General features: G+C 40.2%; 1 protein-coding gene across 2 annotated transcripts in view; it reads left to right on the top strand.

Annotated features, from left to right (window-relative positions):
* Window positions 1-15,944, top strand: part of MAMDC2 (MAM domain containing 2) — a 93,752-nt gene extending 77,808 nt beyond the window's left edge. The window contains exons 10-14 of one of the 2 annotated variants that reach the window (XR_013541509.1): window positions 2,709-2,802; window positions 3,229-3,377; window positions 9,000-9,259; window positions 13,649-13,733; window positions 15,064-15,944. Coding sequence is in view for 1 of the 2 variants with exons in the window: in XM_072992199.2 (XP_072848300.1) it covers window positions 2,709-2,802; window positions 3,229-3,381; window positions 9,000-9,259; window positions 13,649-13,733; window positions 15,064-15,128 (657 nt within the window). In the remaining variant the exon portion in view is untranslated. Of the gene's footprint in view, window positions 1-2,708; window positions 2,803-3,228; window positions 3,382-8,999; window positions 9,260-13,648; window positions 13,734-15,063 lie in introns of both variants that reach the window. The other variant, XM_072992199.2, reaches the window with a different exon arrangement.
* The last annotated feature ends 992 nt before the right edge of the window (window positions 15,945-16,936 follow it).

The raw sequence follows: 16,936 nt of genomic DNA on the forward strand, positions 1-16,936 counted from the left end.
TTATGTGGAAACTAAGCATCTTTCAAAAGGGCTACAGGCCATTATCTGCAGCTGTTTTAAGTGGCAGGAATTGAATGTAGGACTTAATGTGGTATAAAACATTTTAATCACATCAAACATCCAGATCTGGAGTTTTTACAGAGTGTATAGAGATTTCAATTTATAGTTGAACTGGAGGAGTAAGAGCAAAGTTGTTTTAGACACTACAGAAAATTACACATATACAAATTATGTTTGTTGCCTCTTGCAGAAGGGCTTCTCTGCCTTTGAGCATAACCCAGCCAAGCAACAATGGAAAGATTACAGCCCATGGTGGAATCTTAGCTAGCCACAAGAGACCTAGCAAACTTTGGTCTTTAGTTACTGATGCTGCTATTAATTACAGTATTTTAAAAAAGGAAAGAAACAAACAAACAAAATCAGGGGAGAAGGGGGTTTAAAGAAAGGCAAATAAATGGCCTTTTGTTAACATCAAATACAAAATTTGCATTATTTGCCTGTCCACTGCTACCCAGCAACAAAAATGTGTTTAGTATAGTAACTCAATCCTGGAAAACGGAGCAGCCAGGAACTGTATATTTGCCAGTGTAGCAGCAGCAGCTCCTGCTATTGTACTCTTATCTGAAAACTACTCTGAATTATTCCATGTGCTGATTTTAACTACATAGCTAGTCATTTGTGCACATTGAAGAGTTGATAGAGAAAATTCCCTCATTGATTTTTCTGTGCCCTGATGATTTGCTTCATGGAAACACTGATAAGGCCGTTATCCTATTGCTACTTCCAAACAGTATAGAACCATTGAATCAACTGCTGAATTTATTTATGTGAATTCCATTGAATCAATGGGTACATGCTAACTGGGACTAGAGATAGGATATTGACCTGTGAAGACCAATTGAAACTGACCACTATATAGCCATTATGATGAGTTAAAACCAATTGTTAGTCCCACCTAGAAAAAAAATCCATGAAATCAACAGTGCATAATAATAGTGCATGGTTCAACGGGTCTGTTCTAATTAGGAGTAACAGTTGGATATTGGTCTCTTTGTGTACCAAAGTCATGCATTAACAACAGTCTTGACATTCAAACACCTTTGGGTATCATATATTTGTTCCTCTTTAAGTTGTCACATAATTTTTGGATTTTGTTGCAACAGAAGAAAACAGGTACTCTTTCGGAAATAAATATATGACTTGTACTCATCACTGTGTATTAAACTCCATAAATCTAACCTTATGAAACTATAGATTCCTAATATGTAGTTTGCTTAATCTTGACAACCTGTCCAGTCACTCTCTCAATTTCAAGATTATGTCTTCTAATGTGAATAAAATAAGGTTGAAACACTCATCAAGTAAGCCTACAAACTGTATTTCTGCATCAGCTGTTCACTGGTTGCTTTAAATAAGAAAAAATCTTAAGAAAACTCCCTCTTACATAAAACCAGCTATTTTTTATATTGATCTATTTATATCTGTTTAGATGATCTGATGATAGTTGATTCATTTATCTATCAATGAGTATTACAAATACAATCTCTTCTATCAAGGCTGGCCAGGAATTTATCAGTTATTTCTTAATCAGAAATTCAGATAAGCAGAAGTGCTGTTTAACACAGACTAATACTGAAATGAGACTACATTGGAAATATACTGGATTAGAATTTTTTTTGCTTAAATTAGAATTGCCAGGTTTCAGTTCACCAATATGGATAATTTATTTTGCATCGAATGCAAAACCACATTAACCACATTAATAATTGCATTGTTTTTCTAAAAATATGGTTCGGCTTTAGTATTACTTACATAATAACTCCCAGTATAGTGTAATGGTTGACAATGTTGACTTTGTAAGATGGATGCTCAGATCTCTGCTTGGTCATAAAGCTTACTTGGTGTCCTAAGGACAATCAGCATCTGTCAGATGAACATGAGGGTTGTTTTTGGTATAAAATACAGAGAGGAAAACCATCCATGTAAAGCATCCATGTGCATTGCTGATGAATATAAATAATGACACTTTGCTACACATAGGAGCCCCAGATAATATTCTCATGAAATGGTTGTTGGTTTTGCTATTATTTTTTACTGATGGCACTCCCATTCCATAAGAGTACAGGAATTTCCCACAAGTGACACACTGTTATCTCATTTGCCAAAAAACAGTGGGGCAAAATCCAAGTAACAGTAATGGGAGTTTGGAAAAACTGGAAAGGAAAAGGTGTTATTTCCTTTTAGCTGTTTACAAACCAGCTAAAGGACTAAGTGTATTCACAACTGCAACCTCTACCCACTAGTACTGAGTTTACTTATCTATATGATCCCCATTAGACCATAAATGGCTTCATTCATTGGTTAATCACATGGAAAGTCTTGTTTCTTGCAAATCTACAGTCCAAAACAGTGCCCATATGTTTTGCCTTGTTATCTCTAATTCCATAAGGGCCAAAGTCTTAAGAAGATGAAAGTGTAGAATATATAATTGATAAGGTGAATGAGCACCAGGTGGCATGCCTAGAATTTGGGGAAAAACAGCCATGTGGGTAAAACAGCAACCCTGGCTTAAACTTTTCTAATAACAACATTAAACTGAAAAATAAATGTGAAGAACCACTCTTACTAGCAAAAGCGTATTACAAATGTTTTTAAATGAAGGGCTTTTGAAACCAAGATGACTTGTGTATGTTTTCTGTACATTTTAGGCAGTATTTGTGAGCTGGTGCAGAAGCTTCTGGGATTGTGGACTAGTGGCACTAGATGATGTATCAGTGGCTTTAGGAAGCTGTCAAGTTACTGGTAAGATAAATTTGGGTATGAAGTCCACTGTTACAGCTGTTGGGGTGTACGCACAAATAACTACTGCTTGCTGCATAGAATTTACTAATAAAATTTTATGCCTTATTTTGTAAACCTGCCAAAGTAGTGGATGTTCACTAATAAGGTGGTATACAAATCTACCAAACAGACAAACATACAGGGATTTTTAAAAAGCAGAAAATATTATGTGTTTCTAAGTAAATAGAACATGAAATTGACAATTTCAGACAGAAAACACAATTATGAACATGTATAGGTTACAGGTACTGTTCGTACACACACACACACACACACACACGCACACGCACACACGCACACACACACAAGACAGTTTAAATCATACTGTACCAGACACAGTTTACCTACATGAATGTCAAACTGTAATTGTGCAAATTATTTTTGCAGATACACTGCCTGCTTTTCCTGGAGAATGTACTTTTGAACAAAATGAGTGTGGATTTACTCAGCAAAAGAGAAATCGAGGTGGCTGGCATAGAAGAAGAGGTCAGACTCCTACATCTTACACAGGACCAAAAGCAGACCACACTACTGGGGTAGGTGAGTTACAGTTTCAGTTACAACCTTCATGTTAGATGGCACGATTTTAAATACAGAAAATTTAAGATTAAGGTAGGAAGGTCCCCAAATTGCTTTAATTTAATTCATGATGTAGATAAGGCAGATGCTTCATGATCCTTTGAGTGAATATTCTTTTTCTATTATGTACCCCTTTTATTAAATCATAGTTGCTTATTCTGTAGAGTTGCAGAGCTAAACAAACACTTCTTAAAAATGAAGTACTACAAATATCCTGTGAAAAACATTTTCTGTTTGCTTATTAATAAAAAATTCATTTAATTACACTTCATCATGTTAGATGGTGGCCTTGCAGATTTAGGAGAATAAACATGTGACAAAATCATCATGATTCAATTTCAGTCTCATTATGTAATGCTGTGTTTTTTATAAAGTTGACAGGTGCAAGGAAAGAGACTACAGTGGTGCCTCGCTTAATGACGATAATTCGTTCCAGGAAAATCGCCGTTAAGCGAAAAAATCGTAAAGCAAAATTAAAAACCCCATTGAAACGCATTGAAAACTGTTCAATGCGTTCCAATGGGGTAAAAACTCACTGTCCAGCGAAGATCGTCCATATGGCAGCCATTTTCACTGCCTGCATAGCGAGGAATCCATCCCTAAGCACAGCGGGGAGCCATTTTAAGCACCCGGCGGCTATTTTGAAAACCTGACAATCAGCTGTTTTTTATCGTCGTAAAGTGAAAATCGGTTCCTGAAGCAGGGAACCAATAATTGCTAAGCGAAATTCCCCCATCATTTTGCGATTGCAATTGCGATCGCAAAAAGATTGTCGTAAAGCGGATTCGTCATAATATGGGGCAATCGTTAAGCGAGGCACCGCTGTATTGAAGGAACAGAGTAGCTTAGCATTGGCTTTTTTTCTTAGTGAGTATTTAGTGAGAATTTTCTGACAAAACTCCTGTTTCGTTATAAATAGAGATGGGGACAAATAAAAAAAGATGATTTTTTTCAATTTGCAATTTGTCAACGTCACAAAATTGATGAATATGAATTTATGAATATTTTTGGATGAATCAGTGAATTGATTTGTTGATTTATCTTAACTTTAAAATGCTATAAAACAGGCCCCTAGGCACCTAGACACACCATATTCACAAGGATGCTTCCTCTGACCCTTTTCTACAAGGCCTGCATGTTTGGTGAAGTTTGGGTTTTGGACATCCGAGTTATATATCCATAAGGAGTGCCCCCGAGGAAAATTCCAGGGACGTAGAGAAACCAAAATCACAGAGAAGCTCCCTATGTCTTTCCTCTAAAGGTCTTCAAAGTTTGGTGAAGATTGGGTTTCAGATATCTGAGTTATTAACCCACAATGTGGTTCCCCCAGTAACATATGGCATTGAGGCAGAGTTTGCCCCCAGCAGGCACTGAGGCATTTGGCATTTTGACAGGATAGGCCTAAAGAAGGCACTGAAGTGTTTGGCATTGAGGTAGAGTTTGCTGAGGGAATAGATGAGGCGTTGAGGGTGTTCAGTGGCTGATGGTTTCTGTCTGGCAGGCAAGATCTCCCAAGATGTGGGATTCAGGCACCTCAAGTACAAATGTTATTCTTCTGGGATAGTGTGGAGGGATACTGGGCAGGCTGGCTTCTTTTTTTACACTGGTGGCATAGTGGCAGAAATCTACCACATGGATGTGGGACAGAGGGTTTGACTTCAGGATATGACCTGAGAAGGCCAGAACACATGCCTGAAAAAACAGCTAATTTTTAAAGCAAAAGTGTGGCCTGGGGATTGTAGGTAGGGTAGTCCTCCTGCAACTGGGGCATTTGGCATTGAGGCTGAGTTTGTCCCAAGCAGGCACTGAACACAAGCCTCTAAAAAGAACTAATTTCACAACCAAAATGTGGTGTTGGGTTTCCAGGTAGGATAGGCCCCCTGGCACTAAGGGCTTCCATTTGGGTCAGGCATGCTTCTTTTTTACATGAGTGGCATAGTGGCTTTGTACTTCATTCCTTGAGCTTCAAGGTGCATGCTGCCAAGCTGCCCTTGATTCGAGGATCACACAGGCAGGCCATGCAGACAGGATGGAGGCGCTTCCACATGCCAGCCTGCAACCTCTTCACCTAGACCCTGGCCTGTGGAAGAAGGAAGGATTCTGGTGCTACAGCATACTCCAGGGACGGATCAAGAGCATGAATCAGGGGGATGATCGGCCCCAGGATTGCTGTGTAGCTACACAAGATACCAGTGGTCTCTTGGAAGAGCTTGAGCACCTCCACCATTTGGAAGAGGGCCAGCCAATCTGTGGCACTGATGCCCAACTCTCTTCCCCCAGGCAGAATGCGCATGGAGGCCATGATGTTCTTCAAAATGGCCTTCTGCTCCACCAGGTGGGACACCATGGTGTAGGTGCAGTTCTACCTGGTTGGCAGATCCATCAGGAGAACATGTGTCTCCTGCCCTGACTCCTCCTGTCTCTCACACAGCTAGCAGGTAGCTTTCAGGCTGTGGGAGAAGTGGCCCACCAGTTGGTGGCCTTGCTCCAGGAGTGCCCGAATCTCCCGAGTGCCTGTGTCCCCCTCGGGCTTGACATGGTTGTCCAGGCCAATGCCATTGCACACTACTAGGTGTAATTCATGCTACATGCACGCAATGCCCTTGAAGCAAGCCACGTTCAATGCTGCCAACATCTGCCCCGTGTCTGTGACTATGTGGCCATGTATAACCTCCTCCTCTGGTGCCAACTATTGCAGAGTGGACAGGAACTCATTGGTGATGTTCCTCCCTGTTGCCTGAGCCTACATGTGCAGTACCTGCAGCAGAAGGGACCTGTAGCCTGGGGACAGGACAAGGGCCTCATCCTGCAGCCCTATTGCTGATGCCCTACTCCTCAGGTCATGCTGCCACCAGTGGGCTGTGAACGAGAGGTAGCCATGGTGATCTCGGTTCCACAGGTCCACGCCCCTGTTCAATGAAAGCAAGAGGCAGTTCTTTGGGCTCTGCTGGAAGCTCTGCTTCCACACCCACGTGCAAGGCCACTGAAGGAGGAATTGTGGTGGTGGTGCCTAGCCTATGCAGCTTCATAGGCTTTAACCACTCATGGTGCAGTGGTTAAACTGCTATACTGCAGCAAAAACTGTGCTCATGACCCAGGGTTCAATCCCAGGTAGCTGGCTCATGGCTGACTCAGCCTTCTATCCTTCCAAAGTCGGTAAAATGAATAGCCAGCTTGCTGGGGCGGGCGGGCAATGTGTAGCCTGCATATTTAACTTGTAAACCACCCAGTGGTTTAAGTCCTATGAGGTGGCATATAAGCAACACACTTTGCTTTTGTTTTGTTTTTGTTTCTTTCCATTGGATACCCCATTATGGACACTGCCCTTCATTTTCACTTGCCCTATATCCCTGTCTGCCAAACCACTAAACAAATAACGGGAGGGGAAGGAAAAACTAAGAGGGGTAATAGACTATAATAATTTTATTTTTAAAATGGTGATAGGGGAGGAATTGAAGGGATTTTAATTTTTTTTAAAAAAGAGTAATGGGGGGAAGGAGCAGGAAAATTAATTGTATCCTGAATAACTAAATAGACACCCAAAAGAAACACACCACCCACCCACAGACACGGATCACCCACCCTGCCTGAACACAGGCCTCCAAAAAGAACTAATTTTTAAAATTAAAATGTGACCTGCCTAATAAAAGGCCTCCCCAGTCTCCCACGAATGAAAATGATAATAAAGAATAAATTTATTTTAAATTGATTGTGCTTTCTCAGCACATAGGCTGTAGAAGCATACACACACACTGAAGTATTAGGCAGTAAGCAGACACTCAAGCACTCAGGAAATAAATTTTAGGGAAATTTCAGTCACACACAAAAACCCCCTTCCCCCAAGATCATCCATCCTGCCTGAACACAAGCCAAATTCATTTAAAAAAATATAAAAAAAATAAAACGGTCCCCAAGGCACCCAGACATGCCAAAATTACAGGGACGTTTCCTCTGCCTCTCTGTATTCCCCCCAAGTTTGGTGAAGATTGGATTTCAGATGTCCGAGTTATACACCTACAAAGAGGGTTCCCCCAGAAAGTTCCCCCCAGACACCTAGAGACACCAGAATCACAGAGAGGCTTCTCATAATTCTACAATCCCTCCAAGTCAGCTGGTAATGAGCACTTTTCTGGGGACACCCACTTTTCAGTGTGTAAACTGGATGTCTGAAATCCAATCTTCACCAAGGTTGGAGGGACTGTGAAGGAGTCAGTAGAAGCTTCTCTGCAATTTTGGTGTCTCTAGGTGCCTGGGGGGGAGTACTTTCCTGGTGTGGGGCTCCTTATGGATGTATAGCTTGGATGTCCAAAATCCAAACTTCACCAAACTTGCCAGGCTTGTAGAGTCAGGGGAAGATTTCTGGGAAATTTAGTGTCTCTGGGTGTTTGGGGGCTATTTTAGAGGGTTTTAAAGTCAAAAACAAATTGATGAATTGATTCGTCAATTCCTCAGAAAACAATTGTAAAACTGTAATTTGTGATTAATTGACGTTGATGAATCATGAATCAAAATGGATCGCCGTTTGTCTGATTCATGCCCACTTCTATTCAACTTCTTAACTAGCAATAGTTTGCCACAGTGATTTATGTTATTTGATTCACATGGCATACAATAAGTAGTAGGAATTTGTTTTGAGATAATTTGATTGGAATTTGGCTGGTTATGCGTCCATGTTATTTGAACTGCTGAATCAAATTCTGCATGATATACTATCATTTCGATCCTACAACAAAAGGCCTAAATCCAGTTGCTAGTCTTAACAAGAGTAGATCCACTGTACCAACTACTAAGTAAGTCAACATTTACATATGTTTCTTTAGTTTAACAATTCTCCTTTATTGAGACTAGCTGTTGAATTTGGGACAGTGTGCCAGCCAAGATGACTGACACCAAGTCCTTAGCAGTATAAACATGCTATTGCAGCTTCATTGTTTATCCAGTTTCAGTGCAAACCAATAACATGCCCAACATTCATTTCAAAGCTTTTTAAAATTAAGAATTATAAAATGATAGTTCATGGAAATTTACCTTGGGCAACAGCACAAAATTTGTACAAAATGCGTGATACAGTAAACCTATTTTAGTTGATTACTACTGAACATTATATGACTCATAGTCTGAAATCCTGTTACTTTAACTTATTCCATATAAACTGATTATGTTAGTCTATTGCCCAGCCAGGTTCAATTTTTAAACTACATTTATATTGTTATTTGAAAAGGTAGCAAATTCATACATTTTAAATTAAAGAGAAACTACTAATTAAGACACCATTTGCTTAGGACAGAAGATAACTAAATAAGGGGCAGTTCATCAGTCTTCCAACTGTGCTCAACAGGTGAATCTGCAAAAGAACTTTGTTAAATGGGATTAAATGTGGTAAATGTAGTAAAAGGTTCTTGAGAATTTACAGAAACATCTGAGCTGAATTGCTAGGTAATATTGCATTAAAATGCTTCATTAAACGCTGTTTTTTTAAAACTGAACTATGAGCATCATAATTCCTTATGCAAAACAATTTAGGTTATGAAGTACAACATGAATCAAGGTGACCATTTATAATTTTATCTTTTAAAAAGGATCCTATATGTACATTGAAGCATCTCACATGATCTATGGACAGAAAGCACGGCTTATTTCAAGATTACTACGACGAACTTTTGGATATCAGTGTCTTGTATTTTTTTATCACATGTACGGAGCTGGTACAGGTCTGCTAAATGTTTATATAAAAAAACATGGTGCAAAAGATGAGACTCTCATCTGGAAAAGGAGAGGTGAACAAAGCATCACGTGGTTAAGAGGCCTAATACAATACACATGTGATAAATCGCACCAGGTAAGGTGATTAATCCCATCAGAAAGAATGTTCATGATTTGTTATCCCAGGATAACCATTATTTAATTCACTGGTTCTTAACCTTTGTTACTCCGATGTTTTTGGACTGCAACTCCCAGAAGCCTTCACCATCAGCTCTGCTGGCTGCGGTTTCTGGGAGTTGCAGTTCAAAACCACCTGCGTAACAAAGGTTAAGAACCACTGATTTTAATTCATTACAAGCTCTGGTGTTTATATTTGTAGAAACTGAAGCAAGTTTTATGTAAGAAAGGAAATATCTGATAGATCAGGAATCCTAGATTAATCTCTCATTCATTTTGCAATAGATAAGCAAGATTGTTACCTGTTTGAAATGGATAGGAGTGCCCTTAGGCTGTGGTTCTGTTGCCTAGCAAAGGCCTAGCTGTTCCTAGTTTCCTGTTCAAAAAGGAAGTTTCTAGTAATTTATTTATTTATTTATTTATTAAATTTATACCCCGCCCCTCTAGACCATGTCTAAGCACTAGGAGCAGCTTTATTTTCCAACAGAAACTAGGCTTGAGCTTGGCCTATCCTGAGTCATTAAGCCTTCCAGAACACCATTTCTTTTTCTAGTTTCCAGAGTAAAACGTTTTGTAATTGCCTCACTGTAAATGTTGTATTACAGTTCACTCGAGTTCACTCACAGTGTTTAAACCTGTCCTTTTTTGCTTTATAGTCTCAAGTTTATCTTCAGTCATACCCTGTTTCCCTGAAAATAAAACCTAACCTGAAAATAAGCCCTAGTATAATGCTCATAATATAAGGACTATCCCAAAAATAAGTCCCAGTTAAGTGAAACCCTGCCCTCCACCATTGTGCAGCAACCAAAAGAAGATGATGTGACTGAAAGAATAAAACATCCCTTGAAAATAAATCCTAATGTGTTTTTGGAGCAAAAATTAATATAAGACCCTTTCTTATTTTCGGAGAAACACGGTACTTCTCACATTCCATATCTCATTTATGTGTCATTGTGAGACAGAAGGCAAGAGGGATACCCCACTTGCTGGAGAGCCATCCCCCCCCCCCGACAACAAGGATAAGGAGGCAAGACCTCAGCCAGCACCAGAGCCTACAGCAGAAGCTCAGCCAGAGACAGAAACAGAGGAGCTGACCGAAGAGATACAGAGAGTAATGATGAGAGGTTCAGGAGGAAAAGGGGGGAAAGGAGAGGAAAAAGAGGGTGGAGTTTGAGGCAGGAACAAGGAAGCTAAAAAGGAGAGAGTCAGTTGCTGCCTGGTTGGGAATGGGTGTGGATGGAGGATCCCTGGATGGGATTATGGGAGAGACTGAGAGTGCCTAAGGAGGAGGCGGATTACAGAAGGAGAAGAGAGATCCCTCTAGACCCTCTTATTGGGGAGAAGCCGTGCGTACCACCATGGTAAGGTGCTGGTCAAAGAGTTACTAGGGGTATTCTCCAGAATGGGGTTCCCTAAGGAAGTCTTGACCAACCAGGGGTCCAACTTTATGAGCTTAACATTCAAGCAAATGTGGGAGTTACTAGGGGTTAAACTGTCAAAGATGTCCATTTACCACCCACAAGCGAATGCCTTGGTAGAAAGATTTAATAGAACTCTAAAAGGAATGCTGAGAAAATTGGTACAAGAAAAGCCAAGGCAATGGCATATGTTCCTGGCCCCACTGATGTTTCTGGTGAGGGAGGCCCCACAATTGTCAGCTGGGTTTTCTCATTTCGAATTATTGTATGGAATAAATCCTAGGGGGGTGCTGGACCTGGTCAGAGAGAAATGGGAAGAGGAAGACCTGTCCAAGCCCTTGCTACAAGAGATAATGGAAATAAGAGAGAGCTTACAGACCGCTTGGGACCTGGCTAAGGAGGCCTTGGGCAAAACCCAGGAGAACCAGAAATATAGATATGACAAGCGGGTAAAACCCCGGGAGTTTGAACTGGGCCAAAAGGTCTTAGTGCTGCTACCAACAGAATCAGCTAAACTATTCGCAAAATGGCAGGGACCCTATGAGGTTGTGAGAAAGATTAGTGAGGTGGATTATGAGGTGAACATGGTAGATAAGAAAAAGAAACTACAAGTACTACATGTTAATTTGCTGAAATGCTGGGTAGATAGAGAAACCCTCTTTGGAGATTGTGAAGAATTGGGGCCAGAGGTGGGAGATGTAAAGATGGGAAAGGATATGCAGATACTTATTGATGAGAGCATAGAACCACAACAAGCAACTCAAGTATGACAGATTGAGAGTTCCCTGATGTTTTTCCTAAGAAACCAGCACACCCATTTGGTACAGCATAGTATTGAAACCAGGCCAGGTGGGGTAGTGAGGTCAGTGGGAAGGTCTTGGCCATGACAGTTGACCTCAGTACTTGAACAAGAAGTAACTGAAATGCTAAACCTTGGGGTAAAAGAACCAGCCAAGGGACCATGGCGCAGCTACCCCGTAGTGGTGCCAAAACTGGATGGTACGGTACAGTTCTGTATCAACTATTGTAAGGTCAACGAGGTTTCTAAATTTGATGCATACCCCATGCCCAAAATGGGAGATCTAGACAGACTAGGGGGCGCTGCGTACCTATAATTACCAGATCTTACGAAAGGGTACTGGCAGATCCCCTTAAGAGACCAAGATAAAGAAAAAAAAACGGCCTTTTCCACCCCGAGGGGCCTCTTCCATTTTACCAGAATGCCTTTCGGATTGCATGGGGCAGCTACAACCTTCTAATGTCTGATGGAGGTTTTACGCCCAGTACAAGACTGTGCTGACGCCTACATAGACGATATTATATATAGCTCTACTTGGGAGGAACATCCAATTCACTTACGCAGGGTCTTGGAAGAATTAAGGAGACCAGGACTTGCTGCGAAGCCTAACAAATGTAGAATAGCCAGATCCAAGGTGGATTATTTGGGCTTTCTGGTGTGAGGAGAGGAGATACAATCCCAAGAAGAGAGGGTCTCTAAAATTACTTGGTGGTACTGTCCAAGGACAAAAAGGGAAGTACAGCAGTTCTTGGATCTGGTGGGGTACTACAGACAGTTCATACCGCAGTTCTCTGCCATTGCCGCCCCTTTAACTGATCTGACTAAGAGGAGGGCAGGAAGATTAGTACAATGGAGGGAGGCACAGGAAAAAGCCTTCTAAATGCTAAAATCAGTATTATGTGAGTTACCAGTGAGGTTTGCACCACTTCAACTTTCCCTTTGTGCTCTTCATGGATGTGTCGGACAAGGGTCTAAGAGCCATTCTGGCTCAGATCTGCAACGGGGTGGAGCATCCTGTCCTCTTTCTTAGCCAAAAGTTGACAGCAATAGAACAAAATATGTCGTTGTTGAGAAGAAAGCATTGGCAATCCGATGGGCAACACATGCCTTGAGGTATTACCTATTGGGGCACTTTTCACGTTTATAACTGATCACGCCCCCTTGCAGTGGCTGGTTCAAATGAAAGATACAAACATTTATTCAGTCATGCATCATGAAACTTTCCTTGTGCTTCTGAGCATGCAGCCATTAGATATCCTTTTGGCTTTAATCTAGTTGCCTCATTAGTAATGGCACTATTCATACTTATCCTTTAGTATTATTAACCTAGAAGTGTGATCTTTCAGCACTACATCCTGGTTTGTTTGGGAAAATAATTTTTCGTGTTTTTTATGTTTTATCTATATCTTTTTGTTTAAAAATATTTATCACAGGGTTCCTTCCACTACAGGTTCTACCTGTAGCTGTTCTCCAGTACTGTCTCCACCCTATCACCACTAGAACTATTCATTATCTTCTGTAGATATGACTGTTACTCCTGGAGAAAATATAATTTCATGAGAATATACTGGCTTGGATCCTATGGATATGACCGGAGTGACATGTTTACAAGGGAGATTTTCCATCTCATCATCTCCTTCTACTGTATCTTCCAAAATTTTCTGGAAAATTAAGTGACACTCCTGAAGTGTTCAGATAGCTTCTCCAGTTCTCCAGAGAGGTGTTGGGGTGGAGTCACAAAGGGCAAATAGAATGGGAGCCGAAACATATGAGCTTCTTACCACTCCCATTAATTAGAATCCAAACTATAATACAGTAGGACCCCCATATCTGCTGGGTATTACTTCCAAGCCTCCCCTGTGGATAACAGTGAATGCTATATGTATATAAAGTATTCATAGCATGGGCTCTGGCTTCTGGTAATGCCAGTTAAAATAGAGTTTATTGATTTTTTCTTTTAATATTTTAATATTTAGTATTTTTAATATCTTCAGACGGTGGATAATCGGTGAATACTGATTCTGTGGATAAGGGAGTCCTACTGCAGATAGAAACTTTTCATATTCTTTATGTCTGTGTATCTTTTTGTCTGGAAATGATTATAAAATTATATATATTTTTTAAAATACAGATTATATTTGAAGCAATTCGGGGATTGTCAGTAAGGAGTGACATTGCTATAGATGACATTTTATTTCAAAGAGGACCTTGTAAAGGTAAATTTAACTTGCTTATAGCTGTGCTTTCCTGTACAGTGGTGCCTCGCTTAGCGATTGCCTCGTTTAACGATGTATTCGTTTAACGATGTATTCGCTTAGCGATGAGGTTTTTGGAGCAATTTTGCACTCCGTTTAGCGATGTTTCCTATGGGGAAATTTCGCATAGCGATGTTCGGGATCTTGCCGCGCTTAGCGATGACAGTTTAGGTCCCCTTGTTTCGCTTAGCGATCTGTTTTCACTATTTTAAGTGTGTCTTAAAATATTCAAAACTGTTTTAAATTCTTGGGATCGTTAGTGCACCTTGTGAAACCTTTGCAAACTTAATTTGGCTTTGTTCTGACTCTTCGTTAATTTTTGGTGAATTTCCGCCCCATTGGAATGCATTCAACTGTAGGTTTGACAGCTGTCAAACCTACAGTTCAATGCATTCCAATGGGGGGGGGGAATTCACCAAAAATTAACGAAGAGTCAGAACAAAGCCAAATTAAGTTTGCAAAGGTTTTACAAGGTGCACTAACGATCCCAGGCATTTAAAACAGTTTCTGAACATTTTAAGACACTTTAAAAATAGCGAAAACGGACCTATCAAAACCATTGAAATGCATTGAATAGGCTTCAATGCATTCCAATGGGGGAAACATTGTTTCGCTTAGCGATGTTTCCTATGGCGATTTTCACTTAAGGACAGTAATCCATTCCCATTGGAACGGAATATCCGGGTTTCAATGCATTCCTATGGGAAATGGTGTTTCGCTTAGCGATGTTTTCCCATAGCGATGTTTTTTTGGGAACCAATTAACATCGTTAAGCAAGGCACCACTGTACTTGATTTCTAATGTTTGAGTCACATTCTCTGTTCACAAGTATGTTAAGCAACATAGAATTATAAATCATGGAAACAATTAAGCAAGGCAGCTGCCACTGGCAGTTGTGGTCAATTATCTATAGATCAAAACAGATATGTTTGTAACAGCTTTTGTGAGTATTAGAATATTGGATTTTCTTACCAAATGTTATCAACATCTTAAACTGCACTAAGTTACTAGCAAAGAATGCTTATGCTCAAGGTTCCCTCTAAGGTGTGCAGCTGCACGAGTGTGTGCAACTCCACCCCCTCCACACAGGGCTCCTCCTCTGTGCACCCACAGCAATCGTTTCCATCCTCTTTGGTTCTGGTTGCAATGGAGCCCTGCCCAGGAGGGATGAAAATTAGAGGGAACATTGTACTTATGTTCTCCCCGCCAGATACTTTTAAGTTTAAATGATGGGTTATTTGTACAGTAGTATATGCAGATACATCAAGTATTCTTTCCCTCTGTATTCTAGAAATGGAAGAAACCACATTACAATCCTCTGGCTATTCTGCTGATTTTAATGAAATTGAATACTGAGCTCTGCAGAAGCAGATGAAGCACCAGCTTGCTTATCTACAGAGAAACTGCACAGCTGCCTCCATCCCTCAATTTTAAATACTGGACATAAGGACGCAAAGGCACAGGAAGCAACAAAGTCTTGATCCTAGCCTTACCAGTAAAGTTACAGACTCAGGGCTTCCTTCACATTGTTTTTATTGTATTTTACCTTGCATGTGACATCAGTTATTCTAGAAATGTATCAGTTTTGCACAGGTTGTTCACTACATGTTTTTGATAATTTTGGGGGCACATAATTACAGAAAGTAAAATGGACACAATCATTCATTGTGTTAACCAAGTCTGCATTCAGTGAATGTCTTGTCTGGAGCAATTAATGGATACAGTTTAGTATTTTGAAATAATGAAATATTATTGAATACTTGCATTCTGTTGGGTAACTGAAGCTTTTTCAGATGATATTTAAGAAAACAAATCTCTTGGGGAATCTTCTGGTAGGAACTACATTAAGTACCCCCCCCTTTTTTCCTTAATAACCAGCAATTATTGAAAATGAATCCACTTGTCTTCCCTTAAATTAACAGATGGAACTATAAAAATAATGTAATGACCAGCAAACCTTGCAGGAAACTGCTTAAATGCGGTTAATTTTTTTAGTATTTATTAGGGTTCAAGAGACTTGCATAGGTATTATATATATGCTGTCAGAAATAGATGCCACACACTTTATTGTTAACATCTGTGTAAATACGTACTGGTGTGTATTTTGTATATTACGTGTGTGCATGTTTTTCTACAATTCTGAAACATTTAATAAAATGTAGTTTTATGTAACATCTCTTGCTGCATCTAAAAGAGACCAGATATTATTTTCATGAGCTTTGGTTAAAGTGCAGACAACTCAGAGAGTGATAATGACACCTTCATCCATGCAATGAAATTTTTTTAATTAGACTGCTGCAGTTATTGGCAGCTGGTGTCTGACTATATAGAGAGTGGATCTGACCGTTTTGAGATAAGACACTCTCCCCAGTCCTTAGAACACTGTCTTTGGCAATGCTTCTTAAAAATTAAAGTGAGGCTAAAGTGTAGCAGGCAGTTTAAAATATGATGACTGCTGTGATTAACCCTTCTGCTTAAAGAACTCAGCTGGTATCCAACTGATGTGTAGTTGCAATTCAAACTGTTGTTGCTGATTTTGAGGGTTTAAAACACCATGGAAGGCAACACCAGAATGACCATCTCTTCCTGTACAAACCTATTCATGTGCTAACCACGCAAGGTACCCTGGTAACAGAAGAGAGGTAAGTGGCAATCAGCAATAGGACCTTTTTTGTGTTGACATCTGCACTTTACCCACAACAGAGAATTATTTATGATCCTGGCTTAGACTTCTATATTTTTCACCATTACTCTATTGTAACATGGTCCTTTTCTGCTTGCTGACTCCTAATAGAACACAGCAGAGGAATGAAATTGAGACAATCCCAGGGAGCAAGCAACCAACCATAGTGAGCTAACAAGAGTTTGATAGGGGAGGTCCCTATTTTTTTTTATTTCTGGATATAGTCCTATATTATTTTCCCAGCATCCTTCAAGGTAAAGAAGACAAAGGAAAGGGTACTCATAGAAACAGTAGAAAGTGAAAAGGTAATGGGGATTACGGAGGGAAGAGACACTTTAGGGGTGGTGATCTGCAATGGGTGTACAAGGTTTCTCTTCGTGCCTGAGAACAGCACAGCATACACATGCAGCAAGTGACAACTGGTTGCACTTTTGGAAGGAAAAGTGACAGAATTACGCCTAAGGCTCTAAGGGCAGTTGGA

Source organism: Pogona vitticeps, chromosome 2, assembly GCF_051106095.1.
Source record: "Pogona vitticeps strain Pit_001003342236 chromosome 2, PviZW2.1, whole genome shotgun sequence".
Taxonomy (NCBI): domain Eukaryota; kingdom Metazoa; phylum Chordata; class Lepidosauria; order Squamata; family Agamidae; genus Pogona; species Pogona vitticeps.